The sequence below is a fragment of the Sorex fumeus genome, unplaced genomic scaffold, assembly GCF_029834395.1.
Source record: "Sorex fumeus unplaced genomic scaffold, SorFum_2.1 ptg000226l, whole genome shotgun sequence".
Classification (NCBI taxonomy): Eukaryota; Metazoa; Chordata; class Mammalia; order Eulipotyphla; family Soricidae; genus Sorex; species Sorex fumeus.
Window position 1 is genome coordinate 1315382 of NW_026606283.1, and position 22818 is coordinate 1338199.

Genomic DNA, 22818 nt, shown 5'->3' on the forward strand with positions numbered 1-22818 from the left:
CATCGCCACGTGTGGCCCCCAAATAAAAAATAAATAAAAAGTTAAAAGTTTTGTGTTTTGAAATTCTCTCTCCCCCCCCCCTCTCTCTTTATGGTTTTGGGTCACACCCGGTGGTGCTCAGGGCTGACTCCTGCCTCTGTGCTCACGGATGACTTCCGACAGTGCTCTGTGCCGGGCTTGGCTGCGTCTCACCCTCTGTGGCCTGACCTTGCCAAATTGGATTTTTAAAAACACAAAACAAGTCACTGCAATTTGCCCTGGCTCAAAACTCGCTCTGCCGTTGGATCAAGTCTCCTTTAAATCCGGAGGCTTTGGGGGGCTGGGGTCCCCACGCCCTCTGCTCCCCCAGCTCTGCTGGGTTTCCGCATAACCCCTCACGTGGGAATACAGAGCCCTCCCATCCTGCTCCGTATCCCCACCTCTGCACCCCTCACCCTGGACCGTCCTCCTGAAGGGGTGCTGACCGCCTCTTCCGTTTGCCAAGACCATCATCTTTTGCTGGCAGGCAGCACTGCTCAGGAGTGGACCAGCCATCTCTCCTCGCACGTCTAAGCTCCCCTCTGACCCTGGAGCAGGAGAGAACAGTCAACCCTGGCCCTTCCCGTCTGCCTGTTCTGCTTCCTGGGTCCCTGGCCGTAGGGTCCTGGGTGTTGAACCCAACGCCCTTCCCTTGGGGCCCCTGGTGGCTGATGCTCTAAGCAGGGCTCTGGGCCCCCGGTGGTCGTGTGGCCCTGGGCTTGGGCCAGCTGTCCTAAGTCATCAGACCCCCGTTCCCTGGGATGGGAGGTGGGTGGGGGGTGTACGGGGTGGCCGCGAGCCGCGTGCTTCAGACACAAACATGATTTTCCTGATTGTTGAAGTCTGGTCCCCGGAACCATTTTAATTAACGGGAAAATGGCCCTCAATCCGCCGATTACAGCTCTTCAGGTACAAGAAGATAAAAGCCTGATAATTTGGGTGGAGAACCCTCCTTCCCCGCAGCCAATGACAGCCGCGGGCCGCCTCCCACCTGATCCGGGGCCTAATTAAACGCGAGGGGGGGGCCCCCCTCGCCCGCCCCGCCGGGGCTTAACAGGTTGCTGGGATAATTTGGAGACTTCAAGAGTGATGCCAAGAGTTGAAGCAAAAGCCTCCGTCTCTCTGCCCCCGGCTCCCAGTCTCGGGCCAGCAAGGCGGGCAGCGGGCACCAGGGACCACGTCCCAGCCGGCCCGGACCATGAGTGAGGCGGGCGCCCCCAAGGCCACCGAGGGGACGGTGTCCCGGCTGCTGCACGTGGTGGAGAACGAGCTCCGGGCCGGCCGGGACAAAGGCGACCCCACGGAGAAGGGGCTTCGCATCGTCCTGGAGGACGCCATGCTCTGGAAGCGCTTCAAGGAGGCCACCAACGAGATGATCGTCACCAAGAACGGCAGGTGGGTCTGCGGGCGGGTGGCGGGCCGGGACCGGCCGGGACGGGCTGGGACGCGGAGGCTGCGAGTTCGGTGCCTTTCAGGGTCTCTGAGACTGACCCGTCTCGGCCGTGTTTCCGAGGGCCCCAGAAGAGTGTGGGGTCTCCCATCCCATGTGCAGTTTTAAATGCAGAAGTGCCGGGAAGTGGTTCTGATCCGAGGTGGAGGACGACGGTCCCTTCGTCCAAAGATTGGGGGGACTCTCGGACAGCTCCCCTCACTGACGAGCCGGCAGCTCTGGGGAAGGGCGGGTTGCCATGAGTCTCCCCAACTTTGCCAGGAATTTCGGATGAGCCGGAGGCCGGCAGCAGATTTGCGGTTACAGTGAGTGCGACTGTGTGTGTGTGTGTGCGCGCATGAGTGTGTGTACATGTGTGTGTGCATGTGTGAGTGTGTGCGTGCATGCCCGTGTGTGTGGGTGCATGTGTGCACCTGCGTGTATATGTGTGCGTACATGTGTGTGTGCATGTGTGTGCATATGTGCGTGCGCATGTGTATATGTGTTTGTGTGTGCGTGTGTGCATCTGCATGTGTGTGCATGCATGTATGTGTGTGCATGTGTGTTTGTGTGTGCGCATATGTGCGTGTGCATGTGTGTGCGCACGTGTGCATCTGTGTGTGCACATGCATGTGTGGGTGCGTGTGTGTGCCTGCGTGTGTAAGTGTGCATGTGTGTACGCATGTGTGTGGTGCGTGTGTGCATATGTGTGTGCATATGTGTGCGTGTGCATGTGTGTGCTTGTGTGTGCATATGTGTATATGTGTGCTTGTGTGTGCGCATGTGTGCATGTATGTGTGTGCCTGTATGTTTGTGTGTGCATGTGTGTGCACATGTGCATGTGTGTGTGCGTGTGTGTGCGCGCGCTCACACAAACCTTCGTGGGTGTACACCGGTTCAAGACATTTCAGTGAACTGCAGAGAGAAAAGGAGATAGACTTTCTTCCGGCAAATTCCGGCTCACCGAGTCCGATCCTGTTGGTCGATTCTTGGATCCTGGTCAACCCTGGCCGCTAAGGGGCTCTCACGGACATTGAAGAAGCTCCTGTCGTGTAGGGGAACCACGGATTCTGGAGGCCGATGTGGCCGTGCCCCCGACAGGATGGCCAACTGGTCCCACTGCCCCACCGAGGTCAGAGAGCAGGGCTGCTCGTGAGAGCCCTGACTCCAGGAGAAGTGCTCTGCCCGCACAGGGGGACCAGAGAGTGTCCTAGCAGGCTGTGTCCTGCGAAAGAAGTGCCCGTGTGGGGTTGGGGGTGGCCAGGCCACTTTCCCCTCGTGGCGTGAAATGTAGGGGAGCCCTGGGACTTTTGTGATTTGGGGCCAGTGATGTCCTGCGGCTCTTTGAGGTTTAAGAGAACCGAGAATCACCCTGTGATCCTTGAAGATTATACACCAGCTTATTCCCCTGGGGAATAAATGCGGGGAGGGCGTTTGCCTTGCACGCGGTCGACCCGGGTTCGATCCCCGGCATCCCACAGGGTCCCCCGAGCACCGCCAGGAGGGATTCCTGAGTGCAGAGCCAGGAGGAACCCCTGAGCATTGCTGGGTGTGACCCAAAGAGCAAATTAATAATAATAATAATAATAATAATAATAGGACGGCAGGCAGGGCACTTGTCGCACATGCAGCTGACCTGGGTTCAATCCTCAGCACCCCAAATGGTCCCCCCAAGCCCTCCCAGGAGTGAGCCCGGAGTGCAGAGCCAGGAGTCAGCCCTGAGCACCACCAGGTGTGACCCGAAAATTAAAGCGAACAAATCAACAAACGAAACAAACTGTGCCCTGGGTCTAAGCAGATAGTACAGGGTTAACCCCTGAGCACTGCTGGGGAAGCACCCAACAGCCCCGCCAGCTTACGCTAATGTGACTTAAAAATGATTTATTCCCAGATTGCTTTCGGTGCAACAGTATTTAGGTGCACAGAATACTCGCAGATGTTTAACACATGGCGATGGGACCCAAAATAAATGCGTTTTGAGGATCACAGTTTGTTCTGCAAGAATATTCGCCGGGGGTCGGTTGGTGCTCCCTCTCCGTCTTCCTCCTCATTCTGAAGGGAGAGTTATTACTTTTCATATCTGTTGTGTGTGTGTGTGCGTGTGCGTGTGTGTGTGTGAGACTCAATTTTTAGCCTCTTTAGAGAGAATTTTAGCCTCTTTAGAAAGAATTAGAAAATCAGTTTTTATTTCCATCAATTGATGTTTCAGTTTCAGTCACCCCTTATTCTTTAATAAGGGGTTGCTTCCTGCCTTATTTTTTTGCATAGTAAGTCCTCAGCCCAGGTAATTCTCTGGCCAGCCCTTGTTTTTATTTTTTATTAAAGTTTGTTGTCAGAGTTCAAGGACCTTTCTATATCACTGTATGATGCAACAATCCTAAGATACGTTGTGATTTTTATTTATTTATTTATTTATTTTTGGGTCACACCCGGCGATGCTCAGGGCTGACTCCTGGCTCTGCACTCAGGAATTACTCCTGGCGGTGCTCGGGGGACCCTATGGGAAGCCGGGGATCGAACTCAGGTTGGTCCCATGCAAGGCAAACACCCTCTCTCCTGTGCTGTTGCTCCGGCCCCCTAAGATACTTTTTTTTTTTTTGCTTTTTGGGTCCCACCTGGAGATGCTCAGGGCTGACTCCTGGCTCTGCACTCAGGGATCAGTCCTGGCGGGGCTCGTGGGACCCTATGGGATGCTGGGATCAAACCCGGGTCGGCTGTGTGCAAGGCAAACGCCCTACCCGCTGTGCTATCGCTCCAGCCCCTAAGATACTTTTTAATATATATACATATATATATAATATCTCCCCATTTCTAGCTAGATTTTTTTCCCTTTGCTTTCAAAAAAATCATAAACATTTTATTTCTGAATAACAGGTCAGAATTTCATGCATTATTCTTTGCATTTATTGGCTGAGAGTAATAATCTCCTGTATATCTATGTGTCCAAGTGACTATATAGGAAAGCAAAGTGAGTACGATCACCCGGTAAAGACATAACTACATTTCAAGAATTAAATAACGTAAGTTTCTGAAGCCATCATAAAACCCAATTTAATAATCGTTTTTCTTGGCATCTATTTTTAGCATTCCTTTTTTTGGGAGGTGGGGGAACACCCCGTGATGCTCAGGGCCGACTCCTGGCTCTGCACTCAGGGATCACTCCTGGCGGTGCTCGGGGGACCCTAGGGGATGCCGGGGATCGAACCCGGGTCGGCCGCATGCAAGGCCAGAGCGCTGCCCACTGTGCTATCTCTCCGGCCCTTATTACAGCATGTTTTCATCATGCTCAAAGGAAGCCCCCCCTCGATTCCCCTTCCTGCGCCTCAAGAAAGACCCCCTTAAACTGGAGAGAACCAGTGGGAGGGACAGTTTCTTTGACTTTTTTTTCTTTAATTTTTAATTTTTTAATTGAATCATGGTGAGATAGACCCTTACAGCGCTGTTCATGGTTGGGTTTCATTCACACAGTGCTCCAACACCCGTCCCTCCACCAGGGCACATTTCCCAGCACCAGGGTCCCCAGGGTCCCTCCCATCACCCCCACCCCCTGCCTGCCTCTATGGCGGGACTTTTCTTCTCTCTCTTTCTCCCTCTCTCTCTCCATCTCTCTCCCTCTTTCTCTCTCTCTCCCTCTCCCCCTCTCTCTTCTCTCTCTCCTTTATCTCTCCTCTCTTCTCTCCTTAGCTCTCTCTGTCTCCCTCTCCCTCTCTCTCTCCCTCTCTCTCCGTCTCTCTCCCTTTCTCTCTCTCCCTCTCTCTTCGTCTCTCTCTCCCCTTCTCTCTCTCCCCCTCTCTCCTTTTCTCTCTCTCCCTCTCTCTGTCTCTCTCCCTTTCTCTCTCCTTCCCTCTCTCTCCCTCTATCTCTCCCTCTCTCTCCTTTGCTCTCTCTCCCTATCTCTCCCCCTCTCTGCTACTCCCCCCCCCACCTCCCTCTCCCCCTCTCCTTGTGAGCACTGTAGTTTGCAGTACAGGCACCGCTACGTTGTCTCATGGCTCCCTCGACCTCCTTTCGACACTCAGTTCCCGTCCAGCGTGGTCATTCCAACTCTCACTGTCTTTGCCCCTTCTCCTCGACTCCACCCTCCCCTCGCCGGGGGCCCCGTCTCCGCGTCCCCTCCTAGACGGATGTTCCCCGTCCTGAAGATCAGTGTCACCGGGCTGGACCCCAACGCCATGTACTCGCTGCTGCTGGACTTCGTGCCCACGGACGGCCACCGCTGGAAGTACGTGAACGGGGCGTGGGTGCCGGCCGGCAAGCCCGAGGCGTCCACCCACAGCTGCGTCTACATCCACCCCGACTCCCCCAACTTCGGGGCGCACTGGATGAAGGCCCCCATTTCCTTCAGCAAGGTGAAGCTGACCAACAAGGTCAACGGCAGTGGCCAGGTAGGCGGTGGAGGGGTGGGGGGTGGAGGGGGGAGCCGGCCACCCCCACGCGCCCCCTCCTCGCTACCACCTTCGATCAAGCGATGCCAAGGATGCATTTACCCAATTAGCGGGGCCCTCACTGGCCTCTCGAACCCCAGCAGCCAATTACTCCCCCTCCCCAGACGTAAACAGGAATAAACAGGCCTTAATTGCGGCTTTTCAGTTTTTAATGGACTTCCGGCTCTAACTGATGGGGGGGGTGGTGGGGGTGGGCTTGGGGGGGGCTGGCTTGGGCTCCCTAATCACCAGCCCTTTCAGAGCTGGGTCTGGGACCCTCTTGCTCCCTCCCTGCGCCCACCGCCCACCAGGAGGTGTGGGGGTCCACCTGGGTTTTGTTATTTCCCTCCCCCCCACCTTGATTGGGGTAAGTGGAATGTTGGCAATAGGCAAATTTCTTCATCAAAAGCGGCTCCCAAATGAAATAATTGCGGCTTCCACTGGGTATTATGATAATTATCAATAGAATATGGAATCAGCTTTCGGAAAAAAGGAAAAAAATACAGCCAAACCAACCTTAAATAAGGAAGGTTTTGTGTTTTGGGGGGTGTTTTTCCTCCTCCCGCTGGCTTGGGATCCTGTTAGGGAGTTTATAAGAGGCAGAAGGTTTGGGGCTGGAGCGATAGCACAGTGGGGAGGGCCTTGGCCTTGCATGCGGCTGACCCAGGTTCGATTCCCAGCATCCTATAGGGTCCCCCGAGCACCACCAGGAGTAATTCCTGAGTGCAGAGCCAGGAATCAGGCCTGAGCATCGCCGGGTGGGACCCAAAAGGCCAAAATGATGATAATAATAATAATAATAATAATAATAATGAGTCATGGGACTGGACAGATAGCACAGCGGGGAGGGCGTTTGCCTTGCACGCAGCCTACCCAGGTTCGATTCCCAGCATCTCATAGGGTCCCCCGAGCACCGCCAGGAGTGATCCCTGAGTGCAGAGCCAGGAGTTAACCCTGAGCATCGCCGGATGTGACCCAAAAAGCAAAAAAGAAAAAAAGATGCAGAGGGTTTGGGGGGCACCAGGCCCCCCATGCTGGGCGGTCATCGTGGCCGGCAGCTGGGCTGTCTATGGGGACCTAGCCGAGTGGCCCTGTACGTCCCTGCTGTCTCCCCATCCTTACTGCAGAAGGAAACTGGAACTCAGTGACCAGCACCCCTCACCCAGGCAGGATACATCTGTTTATCAGGCTGAACTCTGCCCTGCGTGTTTTCATTAAGCACAGCAGGTGGGGCATTGGCCTTGCACGCAGCCGACCCGGGTTCGATTCCTCCGCCCCTCTTGGAGAGCCTGGCAAGCTACCGAGAATATCTCGCCCGCACGGTAAAGCCTGGCAAGCTCCCCGTGACATCTTCGATATGCCAAACACAGTAACAAGTCTCACGATGGAGATGTTACTGGGCCCGTTCGAGCAAATTGATGAATAACGGGAGGACCGTGACTGTGACCATGACCCGGCGATGCTCAGGGCTGACTCTTGGCTCCGCGCTCAGGAATCACTCCTGGCAGGGCTCAGGGGACCCTCTGGGATGCTGAGAATCGAACCCGGGTCGGCTGCTTGCCAGGCGAACGCCCTCCCTGCTGTGCTATTGCTCCACCCCCTCCTTTCTCGGAGGAAGGCGCCCCCCCCAAGGCCCCCAGAGCCCATTGAGTGCGTCTGACGGGCGGCCCCCCGCCTCTCTCCAGATCATGCTGAATTCCCTGCACAAATACGAACCCCAGGTCCACGTGGTGCGCGTGGGGGGCGCCCACCGCATGGTGATGAATTGCTCCTTCCCGGAAACCCAGTTCATCGCCGTGACAGCCTATCAGAACGAGGAGGTGGGCGCACGTGTGTTCAGGCGTGTGGGTGGGACGCACCCGCGTGCAGTGCACACACAGGGGTTCTGTGAACATGGACCCAAGAGTCTGTGCTTAAGTACGTGTGTGTGTCATGTTTCCCCGTGTGCACATCCGTGTGTGAACAACACGTGTGCCCTGTAGGAACATGCAGATAGACATGCTTCGATCATGCAGATAGACATGCTTGCACACGGGTTCAGCTGTGCACGTGCATGTTTGCATTCATGTATGGTGTGTGTCTCTGCGTGTCGACACATGTTGGTGTGTGTCTGTACCGTGTCATGCGGAGAGGGGGGGTAGCCCGGGAGGGGGTTCTGGGACTCAGTCACCCAACAGGGAGGACGTGGGGGGTGGGGGGTCCTGAGATTTCCCTCGCCCCTGTGCCAAGCCCACAGTGTTCCCTTGCGATAGCATGGCAGGGAGGGCGTTTGCCTTGCACGCGGACGACCCGGGTTCGATTCCTCCGCCCCTCTCGAAGAGCCCAGCTATCTAGCAAGAGTATCCCGCCCGCACGGCAGAGCCTGGCAAGCTCCCCGTGACGTATTCGAGATGCCAAACACAGTAACAACAAGTCTCACAATGGAGACGTTACTGGGCCCGCTCGAGCAAACCGATGAACAACGGGAGTTGACAGTTGACAGTTGTATTTTTAATTTTTTGGCTTTTTTGGGGCCACACCCGGCGATGCTCAGGGCTGACTCCTGGCGGTGCTCGGGGAACCCTAGGGGATGCCAGGGATCGAACCCGGGTCGGCTGCATGCCAGGCAAACGCCCTCCCTGCTGTGCTGTCGCTCCGTCCCCACGAGTCCCATTTCCACAGACTCTTGTTGCCTTTGTCCCAGATCACGGCACTCAAGATCAAGTACAACCCCTTCGCCAAAGCCTTCCTGGATGCCAAAGAGAGGTGAGTGGGAAGGTTCTGGAAAATCTTCAGCGTTGGCTTCCACGTGTGTGAGATTCACCGTCGTGGAAAGGGGCCAGGCTGGCGGTGTTGCCGCCTTTCTGTTTCTTTGTATGGTGGAGCGGGACCCCCAAGGATGTTTGCAGGGCGAGGTCTGGCGATATTCCAGGCTGCAGACAGCAAGTTACACAGCCCGGAGACAACTCAAAGAGCAGGATTCTGAGTCGAGAACATTCCGGTCAGAAAAATGGGGGCAGGAGAGCCTGGAGAAAATAGTGGTTTTTTTTTTTTCTTTCTTGGTTTATGGGCCAAACCCAGTAATGCTGGGGGATCACTCCTGGCTCTGTGCTCAGGACTGACTCCTGGTTCTGTGCTCCGGGCTCACTCCTGGTTCTGTGCTCAGGGCCCACTCCCAGCTCTGTGCTCAGGGATCACTCCTGGCTCAGTGCTCAGGGCTCATTCCTGACTCTGTGCTCGGAGCTCACTCCTAGCGCTGCTCGGGGGTCACTCCTGGAGGTACGTGGGGGTCACTCTGGGCTCTGTGCTTGAGGCTCAATCCTGGTTGTGCTCAGGGCTGACTCCTGGCTCTGTGCTCAGGTCTCACTCTTGGCTCAGTGCTCAGGGTTCACTCTTGGCTCGGTGCTCAGGGCTCACTCTTGGCTCAGTGCTCAGGGCTCATTCCTGACTCTGTGCTCGGAGCTCACTCCTAGCGCTGCTCGGGGGTCACTCCTGGAGGTACGTGGGGGTCACTCTGGGCTCTGTGCTTGAGGCTCAATCCTGGTTGTGCTCAGGGCTGACTCCTGGCTCTGTGCTCAGGGATCACTCCCGATGCTGCTCAGGGCTCACTCCTGGCAGTGCTCGGGGCTCAATCCTGGAGGTACTTGGGGGTCACTCCTGGCTCTGTGCTCGGGCTCACTCCTGGCGGGACACTCAGGGGTCACTCAGGGGACCGGATGTGGTGCCGGGGTCCAGCCTGCATGTAAGGTAATGCCCTCCCCATTTATGCCATCACTCCATAGCGATGTTTTGACTTTTGTCTCCTACGGAAGGTGGGAACCGAATAGCCTAGGTCTGTTTTCTCCTGGACTTGGGGGGTCATCTCCCCGCCTTGGCCACCCTTGGCTTCTCTTCTAGGAACCATCTGAAAGAACTTCCGGAAAGTATATCAGAGAGTCAGCACATGACGTACTCTCACTGTGAGTTGGGGGCCCTGGGTCAGGAGGGTTGAGGCGGGTGTCGCCACATAGGACTCCTATTTGGGGTGATGGGGGCGCAGTACCCAGTGGTGTTCAGAGGATCGTGAAGTCCTGGAGTTTGAAACGGGGGTTCCCACGGAGTCCTGACCCTTTTGCTTCCTTTTCCTGCCCATCCACCTAGATTATTTTTCTTTTTGCTTTTTTTGGGGGTCACACCCGGCGATGCCCAGGGGTTCTTCCTGGCTCTGCACTCAGGAATCACTCCTGGCAGTGCTCGGGGGACCCTATGGGATGATGGGGATCGAACCTGGGTCAACCACATGCAAGGCAAATGCCCTCCCCACTGTGCTATCGCTCCAGCCCCACCACCTAAATTTTTTGACATTTTCTTGAAGAGAGGGAGGTGCCGGGGGCTTCTCCCACCCCTTCCGCTCCTGTTTCGTCGAGGGGTTGGTTGGTTTTGTTTTCTAACTGTGGAAAGACGCGGGGTTCAGCCCAGCTCTCTCCCACACTGCCTTGAAGTTCTCCCCCACGGATACATTTCCACGGCCCTGAGCCTTCAAGAAGGTTCTGCAGGGGCTGGAGCAATAGCACAGGGGGGAGGGCATTTGCCTTGCACGTGGCCGACCCGGGTTCGATCCCCGGCATCCCATAGGGTCCCCTGAGCACCGCCAGGAGTGATTCCTGAGTGCAGAGCCTGGAGTAACCCCTGAGCATCGCTGGGTGTGGCTCTCCCCCGCAAAAACTGCTGCTGGGTTCAGGAGGGCTGGGCCAGCTCCGTCTCTGGGGGCTGGAGGTGGGGACCCCTCGATTTCTCTCTCCAAGTGAGAATGAAGGTTTCCTGCCTGGTGGGCAGAAGTGCACCCCTGCGGAAACACCCGCTGCCTTCGGTCACAGGTGACATAGGAAACCCAGGGCCACTTCTGGTGGCGCTGGGCTTGAACCCGGGGCCTCCCGGGTCCCAGACACAAGCTCTTCCCCCGAGTCACACCTCAAGCCCACCTGACGACACAGCCCTGGGACTCTCCTTGGGCTTCCCCGAGCCTCGCGTTCAAGGTGTCTCTCCCCTCCCCTCCCCACCCTCCCTGTTGGCCACCCGTATCCCTGGAAACGCTGAGTCCTCCCCCCCAACCTGCCCCCGGGCTCTGTCTGTGCGCAGTGGGCGGCTGGATCTTTTCCAACCCGGAAGGCGTGTGTGCAGCAGGAAGTGCCGGTTACCAGTACCCGGGCGGGCTCCCGCTATCCCCACACAGCCACCACGGCTGCGAGCACCACCGCGGGCACCGCCACGTCCCCTACCCGCCGGCCTGTGCGCACAGGAGCCACGGCCCCGCAGGTGTGTGCCGCCAGTGAACAGCCTTGGGGGTGTGTGCATGTGTGCACATGCATATATGTGTGTGTGCTTATGTGTGCTCGTGTGTGTGTGCATGTGTGTGCGTACACGTGTGCACGTGCGTGTGTACATGTGCGTATGTGCCTGCATGTGTGCCTGCATGTGTGTGCGTGTGTGCATGTACATATGTGTGTGCCTGCGTATGTACATGGTGGTGCCCACGGTGGTGCTCGCAGCATGTGCACGTGCATGTGTGTGTGTATTCATGTGTGTACATATGCATGTGCGTGCTTGTGTGTGCATGTGCACGTGTGCACGCATGTGTGCAGGTGTGTGTATGTGTGTGCGTGTGTGCATGCGTGCACATGCATGTGTGTGTACATGTGTGTACATACGTGTGTGTGCATGTGCGTGTGTACATGTGCGTGTGTGCCTGCATGTGTGTCTGCATGTGTGTGGGTGAGTGTGCGTGTGTGTGCATATACATATATGTGCCCGAGTGTGTGCATGTGCATGCATGTACTTGTGTGTGCATGCATGTATGTGTGCATGTGCATGTGTATTCATGCATGTGTGTGCATGTGTGTGTACATGTGCGTGTGTGCCTGCGTGTGTGCCTGCATGTGCCTGCATGTGCCTGCATGTGTGTCTGTGTTGTGCGTGAGTGTGCGTGTGTGCATGTACATATGTGCGTGCCCATGTGTGTGCGTGTGTGCATGTGCATGCATGTACTTGTGTGTGCATGCATGTGTGTACATGTGCGTGTGTGTTCATACATGTACCTGTGCATGTGTGTGCTTGTGTGTGCATGTGCATGCACGTGTATATGTGCGTGTGTGCACATGCATGCATGTGTGTGCACGTGTGTATGTGCGTGCATGCATGTGTGCATGTGCGTGTGTGTGTGTAAAACAGAAAAACTGCAGACGGAAAGAAGTAAGCAGCTGGCCCTTGCCTTGAATACTATTGAATAGTTGTCGCTTACTTTGGGGGGTCACAGTTGGCGATGCTCAGGGCTGACTCCCGACTCTGCACTCAGGAATCCCTCCTGGTGGGCTCAGGGGAACTATACGGGAGCTCCGGGCCCGAACCCGGGTCTGCCGTATGCCAGGCACGTGCCCTCCCCATGGCCCCGCTCATTTATTTCCTTTATTCGGGGTCACGGGCAGAGCCTGGCAAGCTCCCCGTGGCGTCTTCGAGATGCCAGATACAGTAACGACAACAGGTCTCATTCCCCTGACCCTGAAAGTGCCTCCAATCGTTGGGAAAAGACGAGTGAGAAGAGGCTGCTAAAATCTCAAGGCTGGGAGGAAGAGAGACGTTACTGGCGCCCGCTCGAGTTATTTGAGGACCAATGGGATGATAGTGATAGTGATTCAGGGGGAAACGGGGTCCCTGTGTTCTGCTGTGACCCGGCCAGGAGGGGCGTTCCCAGGGTCCTTGGATCTCAGGTCTCCCCAGTGGGGGTTATGCGGGTAGTGGGGTGTTGGGGGAGAAACCCCGGGGCCCTATGCTCCGGCTCTGGGTCCTGTTCTGGGGTGCTGGGCCCGGGCGGGTCCCTCTGCAGCTGGACGGGAGGGGCTTGCGGGCTGGGGCGGGAGCGTCTGTCTGTGGGGGCCCCCCGGGAGTCTGGCTGGGTGTCCCTGGGAGCTCCTCCCCAGGGTGGGGCCTTCGAGGGTGCCTCACCCCGCCTTCACGCTGTTGCCGAGTCGGACCCCGGGGGATCAGGCACTAAGTGAAGTGCGTCCAGCTCGGGCCAGTGGGAGGGCAGCGAGGCTGCACCCCCCCGTCCACAGGGCGAGCCCCCCACAGCACCGGGTGTCCAGCTGCAGGCTGGCCGCAGCACCCGCAAGGTGGGCCCTGGACTGGGCTCCTGCTGGCAGGGCTGGGCTGCGTCCCTGGGACTGTGGGGTGCTGGGCTGAGTCCCTGGGGCTGGCGGGTGCTGGGCTGAGTCCCCTGGGGCGGGCGGGTGCTGGGCTGTGCTCTAACGAGGCCCCTGGGGCTTGTGAGAAACCCAGGGAAGAGAAATGCGGAGGCAGGAGCTGGGGACAGTGGGCGGGCAGGGGGAGGTGACCGGACATTGCAGGGGACCAGGATGCAGGACGTGGATGATGGGAGGCGGCACAGGCCTTGGGTCTGGGGTCACAGGGGGTGGGACTGCCTGAGGGTCCCAGGACAAAGAGGAGGGGGCAGGGGAGGGGGGAGAGGCGGAAGGTGCCAGAAGGAAAGCTGGAGGAGGGCTGGAGCTGGAGACACTGTGATCTTCTTCCCCCTCGTCCCTCTCCTCCCCCTCCTCCCTCCCCTTCCTCCTCCCCTCCCCTCCCCCACCCCTCCCCTCTCTTCTCCCCTCCCCTCCCCCTCCCCTCCATTCCCTCCTCCTCTCCCCTCCCCTTCTCACCCTTCCCCTCCCCTCCACTCCCCTCCCCTTCCTTCCCCTCTTCTTCCTCCTCCCTCTCCTCTCTTTCTCCCCTCCCCTCCCTCCTCCCTCCCTCCTTCCCCTCCCCCTCCTTCTTCCCCAGCCTCTCCTCTCCCTCTCCCCTCCTCCCTCCTCTCCTTCCCTCCCTTCCTCCCCCTCCCCTCCTCCATCAACCCCTCCCCACTCCTCCTTTCCATCCTCCTTCCATCCCTCCTCCCTCCCCTCCCCCTCCCCTCCCCCTCCCCTCCCCTCCTCTCCCTTCCCCTCCCCTCTTCCTCCTCCCTCTCCTCTCTTTCTCCCCTCCCCTCCCTCCTCCCTCCCTTCCTCCTCCTTCCCTCCTCCATCACCCCCTCCCCGCTCCTCCTTTTCATCCTCCTTCCATCCCTCCTCCCTCCCCTCCACCTTCCCCTACTCTCCCCACTCACCCTCCCTCCCCTCCCCTTTTCCCTCCCTCCCACTCCTCCAGCCCCCCATACCATCATTTTGGGGTGCAGCCAGGAGGTTTGGGGAGGGACCCAGATGTAGGTGTCCTTCCCCAGGCATTTCACACCCTCCTGGGGCTGCTGCAGCCCGGTGGAAGCTCCCTGGGGACCCCGACTGGGGTTGGGGGCTGTGAGTGAGGGGACGCGGGGGGGGGGGGGGAGGGCCAGTTCTCGCCTGTCTCACCCTGCAGCCTTGTTCCCTGCAGTGAACCTGATGGAAAGTTCCAGCACTAACCTGCAGGTGTTCTCGGGACCGGACGCCTGGACGCCCGTGCCCCCCGCACCGCCTGTGGGCCTTCTGTCTGCCCCGCACAGCAGCGCGGGGCCCGGGTGAGTGGGGGCTGAGGGGGGCTGAGACCCCCGCCACCGTCTCCTCCAGCCTCTTGTTTGCTAAACCAGAATCTCTCGCAGAGTCCCTGGGCCAATTTATTTTCTTTTTGGGTCCCACCTGGCGATGCTCAGGGCTGACTCCAGGCTCTGCACTCAGGAATCACTCCTGGCGGTGCTCGGGGGGCCCTATGGGATGCTGGGGCTCGAACCCGGGTTTGCTACGGGCTAGACCAATGCCCTCTTTATCACTCCTGCCCATGTCTGTCTGTCTGTCTGTGTGTCTCTATGTGTGTCTCTCTGTCATACCCAGCGATGCTCAGAGCCGACTCCTGGCTCTGCACTCAGGAGTCACTCCTGGCGGTGCTCGGGGGACCCTAGGGGATGCTGGGATCGAACCCGGGTCGGCCGCGTGCAAGGCAAACGCCCTACCCTCTGTGCTCCAGCCCCAACCCGGGCCAAATTTTGCTGAGCATCCGCAGGAGAACAGAAAAATGCTGGGATGTTCTGTAAGCAGGAACTCACCTCTAAGTGTCAGCCCCGAAGGTCTGCCTGTGCAGTGTCTGGGGAAGGTGCAGAAAAGCGGGGGGGGGGGGGCGGGCGGGGGGTTGGGGGGCTGCGGGCGCAGGGCCCTGAGGGCTGGAGTGATGGCACAGCTGGGAGACACTCGCTTCACACACGGCCGACCAGGGTTCAGTCCCCGGCATCCCACAGGGTCCCCTGAGCCCCGCCAGGAGTGATGCCTGAGCACAGAGCCAGGAGTATCCCTGAGCACTGAGCCAGGAGTAACCCTAAGCACCACCAGGAGTCACCCCTGAGCACAGAGCCAGGAGTGATCCCCGAATGCAGCCTCCCCCCACCCCGAAAAGGAGTAAACAGGTATATAAAAGGACCCCCGAGGGCCGGAGCGATAGCACAGTGGGGAGGGCATTTGCCTGGCACGTGGCCGACCCGGGTTCAATCCCCGGCATCCCATAGGGTCCCTTGAGCACGCCAGGAGTGACCCCTGAGTGCAGAGCCAGGAATAAGCTTGAGCACAGAGCTAGGAGCGAGCCCTGAGCACAGTGGGGTGTGGTTTCCCCCATAAAAATGCTGTCTAGTCCTTACTCAAGTGTCTAAATAAAAGTGTTCCCTCCCCTCCCAGGGGCTGGAGCTATAGTACAATGGGGAGGGTGTTTGCCTTGCACGCGGCCGACCCGGGTTCGATTCCCAGCATCCCATAGGGTCCCCCGAGCACCGCCAGGAGTAATTCCTGAGTGCTTGAGCCAGGAGTCAGCCCTGAGCATCGCCGGGTGGGACCCAAAAAGCAAAAAAATAAAAAGGACCCAGGAGTCGCTGCGTAAACCAAGGGGCAGGTGGCACCCCTCGCCCACCCGCTTTGGGGAGAGCGTGTGGCACCCCGAGTCCAGCCCGCGGCCTGGAGGCCACCCCGGCCCGTCCTGGTGGTCTCCCCGCCCCCTCCATGGCCTGACGCTCCCTCTCTCTGCAGCGCCTACCCCTGCCTGTGGACCCTGAGCAACGGCGGTGGTGGGGGCCCGCCCGGCCCCGAGACTCACGCCAGCCCGCCCGGCGCCCTCCTCCTGGGCGCCCCCCCGGTGGGCTCGCCGCTGTCCACGCAGGTGCCCGTCTCGGCCGGCCTGGACGTCCTGGGGGAGCCGTCGCTCACCAGCTTCGCCGTGTCCACGTGGACCACCGTGGCCTCGCACCCCTTCTCGGGCTGTGGGGGCGCCGGGGGGTCCGGGTGCCATTCCCCGACCTCCCTGGAGAGTTAGGGTGCCCCCACCAACAAGGTGCATGGAAGCTTCTAGATGTAGCGCTCAGGCCCCGCCCCAGAGCTCTCCCCCGTCCCCCGTGCAGTGGGGGAGGAGGTCCCCCTCACCACCTGCAGGGGCCCAGGTTCATGGAGGGCCCCCATTCCTCTTGGAAGGTTCCAGAAGGCTTCTCTGCCCTGGCTGGTGGTTCCGCAGGGGGACCGGTCACTGAGTGCGGATCTGGAGCGAGGCCAGCTCGCACTCAGGGGAGCACTGCCCAGCCCTCCCTCCAGGATGGAGCCTCACCCTCCGGCCCCACCCCTGCTGAACCCCAGACCCCCCACTGGCCTGCACCCCATCTCCCGCAGTCCAGCCCCCAGGACCTCACGCCTCTCAGCGGCCCAGGCCCCCGGGCCCTGGTTTGGATCTCAAGGGACCCCTCGGTCCCCTCCTGTGTGTCCCCAGCCCACTCCAGCCGCAGGCCCGGGGGTTCTGCATCTTGTCTCCACCGCGCCAACAAACCTCCCCCGGACCAATAAACGTGTCTGAGCTGACCACTGGGCCATCCGTCTGTCAAGTTCCCAGGCTGGCAGCTGAGCTAAGGGCCGGCTCTCGGGGATGGACAGTCCCGGGAAGCCAAACCGTCTAAACACACGTACACAGCAGCACATACAAACACATGCACACATACAGACTCGCGTGTCTGTGCTTGTGTACACGGCATAAAACACGTGTACAGGCACGCGCACACAAAACGCGTGTACAGACATGTACACACCACACCCCCAGCCACAACACAACCAACACAGCCACACACCTATGGCCACATGCAACGCGTGCATGCACCTATGCACACACAGGCACAAAGTACCTACATCCGTGCACACGACTACACAGTCACACGCACACACAGTCACACGCACATACAGTTCACACGCGTACACAGTCACACGCGCACACGGTCACACGCACACACACAGTCACATGCACACACAGTCACACGCGTACACAGTCACATGCGCACACAGACACGCACACACACAGTCACATGCACACACACAGACACGCACGCGCACACACGCACACACGCACACGCGGCATCCTACCTCTGTCCCTTTCTCCGCGGCAATCCCTCTGCCTGCCGCTAGGTGGCAGCAGAGCCCGGGTCTACACCGGCCCTGGGCACCCTGCGGGGGTCTTTGCACCGTTTGCAGAGGTGCCGCAGCGCCTCCTCCGGGAAGGCAACAGCCCTTCCCCGGGCCGCGGCTCCCAAGGACGCCCCGGCGAGGGCCCGGACATCCTGAGCTGCCCTCCGCCGGGCAAGCGCCACCCCAATAAGCACGCGCGCAGACCCCTCCACCACCGCCCTTCCCAGAGTGCAGCCCCCGGGCACCCAAGGGTGCTGGGCGCAGCCGGCGGCGTCGGGTGTTGTGGGCGTACAAGGGACAGGGCGTGGCTGCGCTGGGCACCTCTGGGGGAGGCCAGAAAGTGGACTCAGGGCTGCAATGCGCACGCACCGCCTTGCAGAGGCCGAGGGGACCAGGGTGGTCTCTGCGGGGGGGGGGGGGGGGGGGGCTACCCACACCGGGCCGGTGCTTCAGCAAGGGTGAGGGAGGACCCGGTCTACAGAGCCCCAGCTTGGCTCTTAGAATTGGAAGATACCAGAGTCTGTTCTTGCGGGCCCGGGGCGCCGGCCAGGACCCAGACACCAGCCTTGCCAAAGATGAATTTTAAATTTTCATTTTCTTTTTATTTTTTGCAACCGACCGGGTTCAATTCCTCCATCCCTCTGGGAGAGCCTGGCAAGCTACTGAGAGTATCCCGCCTGCATGGCAGAGCCTGGCAAGCTCCCCGTGGCTTATTTGATATGCCAAACACAGTCACAAGTCTCACAATGGAGACGTTACTGGTGCCCGCTGGAGCAAATCGATGAACAACGGGAGGCCAGTGACAGTGACAGTCCCTTTTTTGGATCTCACCTAGCACAGCGGGTAGGGCGTTTGCCTTGCACGCGGCCAACCCAGCCAAACTGAGTTTGATTCCTCCGCCCCTCTCGGAGACCCTGGCAAGCTACCAAGAGTATCTCGCCCGCACGGCAAAGCCTGGCAAGCTCCCCGTGACGGATTCAGTATGCCAAACACAGTAACAAGTGTCACAACGGAGACGTTACTGGGTCCGTTCGAGCAAACTGATGAACAACGGGAGGACAGTGCTACAGTGCTACCTGGGCGATGCTCAGGGGTTCCTCCTGGCTCTGCACTCAGGAATCCCTCCTGGCAGTGCTCGAGGAACCCTATGGGATGCTGGGAATCGAACCCAGGTCAGCCGTGTGCAAGGCAAACGCCCTCCCCACTGTGCTATCGCTCCAGCCCTGAACTGAGCTATTTCTCCCCCCCGCCCGGACCCCTATCCAAGTGTCTCCAGAGGACAAGGACTGTTGACAGATGCCAAGAAGTGCGTGGGTGACTACAGCCCAGTTTGGCTGAGGATGGGGTGGGATCTGTCTGGGATCCCAGGTCAGGAGATGCCTCGCCCTGTCCCATTTGTGTTCTGGGCTCATCTTTCTGGGATTTACACCCCACTGTCCTCAGCCTCCGTGGACGGTGGGAGGCGGCAAACCCCGAATCCCTGTTTGCACCCAGCACCCAGCCCAATGATGGATTGATTCCCTGGCTCTGGGGTTGCCTGGCTCGGTGTCTGCATGGATGCGAGGTGAGCTCGCCCTGTGCACTTCCTCCTTCTCCAGAATAATTTCCTCTCTGCCCCCAAGAACGTGCAGATGAGGTCGACCAGAAGGCTATTAAATACATCATAGGGGAAAACCCACCAGCCCCATCCGGGAAGGGGCGAGGGGCTTTATAAGGTGCACGGAGGTTGCAAGTTCTTCATCTCACTTGGCCTTGACCGGCCCGGAAATGCGTAACTGCACGCAGCTGGGATGGCGCCTCCAGACTGCAGGGCAAGATGCTGCTCAGAGCTTCGCCTTGACCAAAGCAGTGGGGGCCACGGAGGGCTCTGGGCCCCTCCTTGGCGCCCACCAGGCTTGTGCCTGAACCCAGGGACCAGCCAAGCCAACAGCGCCCCGACGTTCCCAGGGGTGCACGTGTTCGTGCCTGCGCGCAGCGCGCTCATGCGCAAATTCAGTCTTTTCTGCGTGCCCGGGAAATGGTGGCTGCTGAGACCTCCCAGGAGGGCCTCGTGGGCAGCCAGTGCAGATGGAGCTCCCAGCACCCCCAGACTGAGTTGGGGGTGCCTGGAGTCTCTGCAAGTGGTTGGCGTCGGGCACACGCCGTGGGAATTCTGCACCCGGTAGGATTAAGGGTGCATGAGGGTCCGAGCTCGTGGGGGCCCAGGCATTAGCACATGGGTCCCGGGTCGCAGCTTGTGACATCGCTGAGCACGGTGGAGGTCGTGCACTGCACAACTCCGCCTCGGGCACCCAGTTTGGACATTGGCGCTACTGGCAGCACTCTGGGGTGCGCTGGGGTGTGCGTTGTGCATGGCACAGGGTGCTGGAATCTGGAAGGGGGTGCGGGAGGGCAGGCCAGGTGTCTCCTGCGCTGCGCGCGTGTGTGTAGGGGGTTGTCCAAACGGGGCCCAATTTCACACCCACCTGAGACAAAGCAAACTGCATTTGTGGCCCTGAGTGTGTGAGTAGTCACAACTGCATCTTCTCTGTGGCGGTCAAACCCGGCGATGCTCAGGGGTCACTTCTGGCTCTGCACTCAGGGGTCACTCCTGTGGCAGTGCTCGGGGGAACCCTATGGGATGCTGGGAATCGAACCCGGATGGGCCGTGTGCCAGGCAAACGCCCTCCCCGCTCTGGGTCCTGATAGGGGAGGTTTTAAATGTTCAGTGTCCTTGTGTCTCCGTCCTTAATCACACACATATAAACGCACACACGCGAGTACAACACGCGCGCACACACACGCACACACACACAGCTGTTCCACTTCATCAGCGCAGACAACAAACTAAGCTGCTATGATCTTCATGGTTTCAGGGGATTTTTTTTTCCCCCTTTTTCTTTTTTTGGTCTCTTTTGCTTTTATTTTATTTAGCTGGGTTCCTGGTCCACAGCCTAGTGATGTTCAGGGCTTTGCTCCGGGCTCAGGGTCACTCCTGGCAGTGCTGGGGACCCCATGGGGTGCTGGGGATCGAACCAGCGCCCTCCCCACTGTGATATCGCTCTGGCTCTGCTTTTTATTTATTTTTTTAATAATAAGGTTACTGTCACTGTCCTCCCATTGTTCATCGATTTGCTCAAGCGGGCCCAGTAACGTCTCCATCGTGAGACGTGTTGTTACGATGTTTGGCATATCGAATACGTCACGGGGAGCTTGCCAGGCTTTGCTGTGCGGGCGAGATACTCTCAGTAGCTTGCTGGCCTCTTCGAGTTGGGTGGAGGAATCGAACCTGGCTCGGCCAGGCCAGCTGCTGTGCTATTGCTCCAACCCAATAATAAGGTTGAGGTTGTTTTTTTTCTTTTTGGGTCACACCCGGCAATACACAGGGGTCACTCCTGGCTCTGCACTCAGGAATTGCCCCTAGCGGTGCTCAGGGGACCCTATGGGATGCTGGGAATCGAACCTGGGTCGGCCGCGTGCAAGGCAAACGCCCTACCCGCTGTGCTATGAGCTCCAGCCCCTAATAAGGTTGTTTTAAAGGGAAAAAGAAATTCCATAGACCCAACAGCACATTCCCCACCAGTGGCATAATGTGCCCGAGAAACCATGATGATGAAGAGATTGTAACCCACAGAATCTCAATGAAAAAAAAATTATTGAAATTTGGAAAAAAGAAAGAAAGAAAGCTGGTCGACAACAAAATTGCATCTGGTCCGGGTGGAGTGGACAGTGCTTGGGGTTCTCTGTCTTGAGTCAAAGTGGCCTTGGAGGACCCTGGAGAGGAGGAGAAGGCGGGGTGCGCCCACCCGCCTGGCATCACGCGCCCCTCACAGCCCCTTCCCGACGCCCTGCGCGCAGACGCGGGTCTGGGGGGCGTCAGACCCCCAGCCTGCACCTCCCTTTTTCCTTTTTGCCCACGCGCACGGATGCCACAGGCCCGGCGGGATCGGGGTGGCGGGGAGAACCCCCTTTCCATCCGGGCCCGAGCGGGCGGAGGTGGGCGCGGTGGGTGGCAGGCGCTGGAGGCGCCGCGAATCCGCCAAACCCGGCACGGCCCCCGGTGACGTCAGCGGCGGCGCGCGTTGCTAGGCAACGCCTCCCGCGCCCCGGGGCCCGGATGCTAAAAATGCATCTCGCGGCTGCCTGCCTCGTCCCCCCCAAAAAGCCACTGACTCATGGGAAGCTCATCCGGGGCTCCCGCGCGCTGCCCGTGGAGGGCAAAGAGGACACGGGGGGGTGTCCCACAATTTGCTCTGTGTGTGCTCTCCCCTAAAAAAAAATCCCTTTTATACTCCAGGAAAATAAACGAATAGAGGTCCACCTTTTGGTTTTTTTTTTTTTGGCTTTTTGGGTCACACCCCGCGATGCACAGGGGTTCCTCCTGGCTCCGCACTCAGGGATCACTCCTGGCAGTGCTCGGGGGACCCCATGGGATGCTGGAGATTGAACTCAGGTCAGCTGCGTGCAAGGCAAACGCCCTCCCCGCTGTGCTATCGCTCCAGCCCCCAGGTCCACCTTCTGCAGCAAGAGGCAGACCCCGTATTTGCACCCGATCCTCATAAAAAGTCTTTTTTTTTTTTTTCTGGCCACCCCTGGTAGCGGTGCTCAGGTGCTCTGGGCTCAGGGCTGACTCCTGGCTCTGTGCTCAGAGATCACTCCTGGCAGGGCGCAGGACTGACTCCTGCCTCTGTGCTCAGGGCTCACTCCTAGCGGGCGTCAGGGATGCTGGGGATGGAACCTCGCGGGCAGTGAACAAGGCTTAACGCCCTCCCTGATATACGATAAAGGACAGTAAGATCATTTCACCCCGCTGTGAAGTGGAGTCCCACCCTCCTAAGCCCTGCTCTGCCTTGCCGAAGCTTCTGGAAACCTTGCAGGAGAGGAGCAGCTCAGGGACCAGCTCCAGCCCCCCTTTCCCCCAGTTCTCAGCCCCAGCCTGGCTGCAAGCAGGACTTCATTTGCCCTTTCTCATGCCCCCTAACCCGGCGCCCGACCGCCCTTGACTCTGGCGTCTGGGATGGTGTAAATAGGCCAGGCTGGCTCCGAGCTGGGCTGGGTGGGAGGGCTGGAGGGGGGGGGGGGCGCAAGGTGCCACTTCAGTGTGGCATCTGGGTCAACAGAGGCCCAAGGCACTGTCTCTTCAGCTGAGCCGTCTCCAGCCAGTTAATTAACCTCCTGCTGCTGCCGGCCTGCCGGTGAGGGGCGGGATTCTGGGGGATGAGTAAGTGAGGGGTGGGAGGATCCGGGCCTGGTACCTGCCAGGGGGCTCAGAGGAATCCTGGTCCTTTGGGAGGGGCTTGGCGAGAGTCTCACAGGGCAGAGGGCGGAGGTGGCCCCAGGCGCTGGGTGCTGTTTGGTTCTACCTTCCGAAACAGGAGCGAATTTGCCTCCTTCCTCTGTAGCCCCTACTAACTGGGTTCCTCTTTCCTTATTATTATTTTTTTAAATCTTTTTGGGTCCCACCCGGCGATGCTCAGGGGTTCCTCCTGGCTCATGCACTCAGGAATCACTCCTGGCAGTGTTCAGGGGACCCTATAGGATGCCGGGGATCGAACTCGGGTCTGCTGCGTGC

General features: G+C 58.9%; 1 protein-coding gene across 1 annotated transcript; it reads left to right on the forward strand.

The window, feature by feature from the left end:
* Positions 1 to 1216: 1216 nt before the first annotated feature.
* TBX19 (T-box transcription factor 19) lies at positions 1217 to 21335 on the forward strand. The gene is made up of 11 exons (XM_056108602.1): positions 1217 to 1413; positions 5568 to 5832; positions 7557 to 7691; positions 8555 to 8616; positions 9748 to 9809; positions 10969 to 11145; positions 14248 to 14371; positions 15858 to 16087; positions 17268 to 17438; positions 19179 to 19287; positions 21182 to 21335. The coding sequence occupies exons 1-11, from the start codon at positions 1217 to 1219 to the stop codon at positions 21333 to 21335; spliced, it is 1686 nt and encodes a 561-aa protein (XP_055964577.1).
* The last annotated feature ends 1483 nt before the right edge of the window (positions 21336 to 22818 follow it).

Excerpts from the sequence above, each read along its gene's own strand:
- TBX19 (XM_056108602.1), top strand. The coding sequence starts at position 1,217 with ATGAGTGAGGCGGGCGCCCCCAAGGCCACCGAGGGGACGGTGTCCCGG. Across the intron at positions 7,692-8,554 it reads CAGCCTATCAGAACGAGGAG|ATCACGGCACTCAAGATCAA; the intron begins GTGGGCGCACGT and ends CCTTTGTCCCAG. Across the intron at positions 16,088-17,267 it reads CTCGCACCCCTTCTCGGGCT|GTGGCAGCAGAGCCCGGGTC; the intron begins GTGGGGGCGCCG and ends GCCTGCCGCTAG.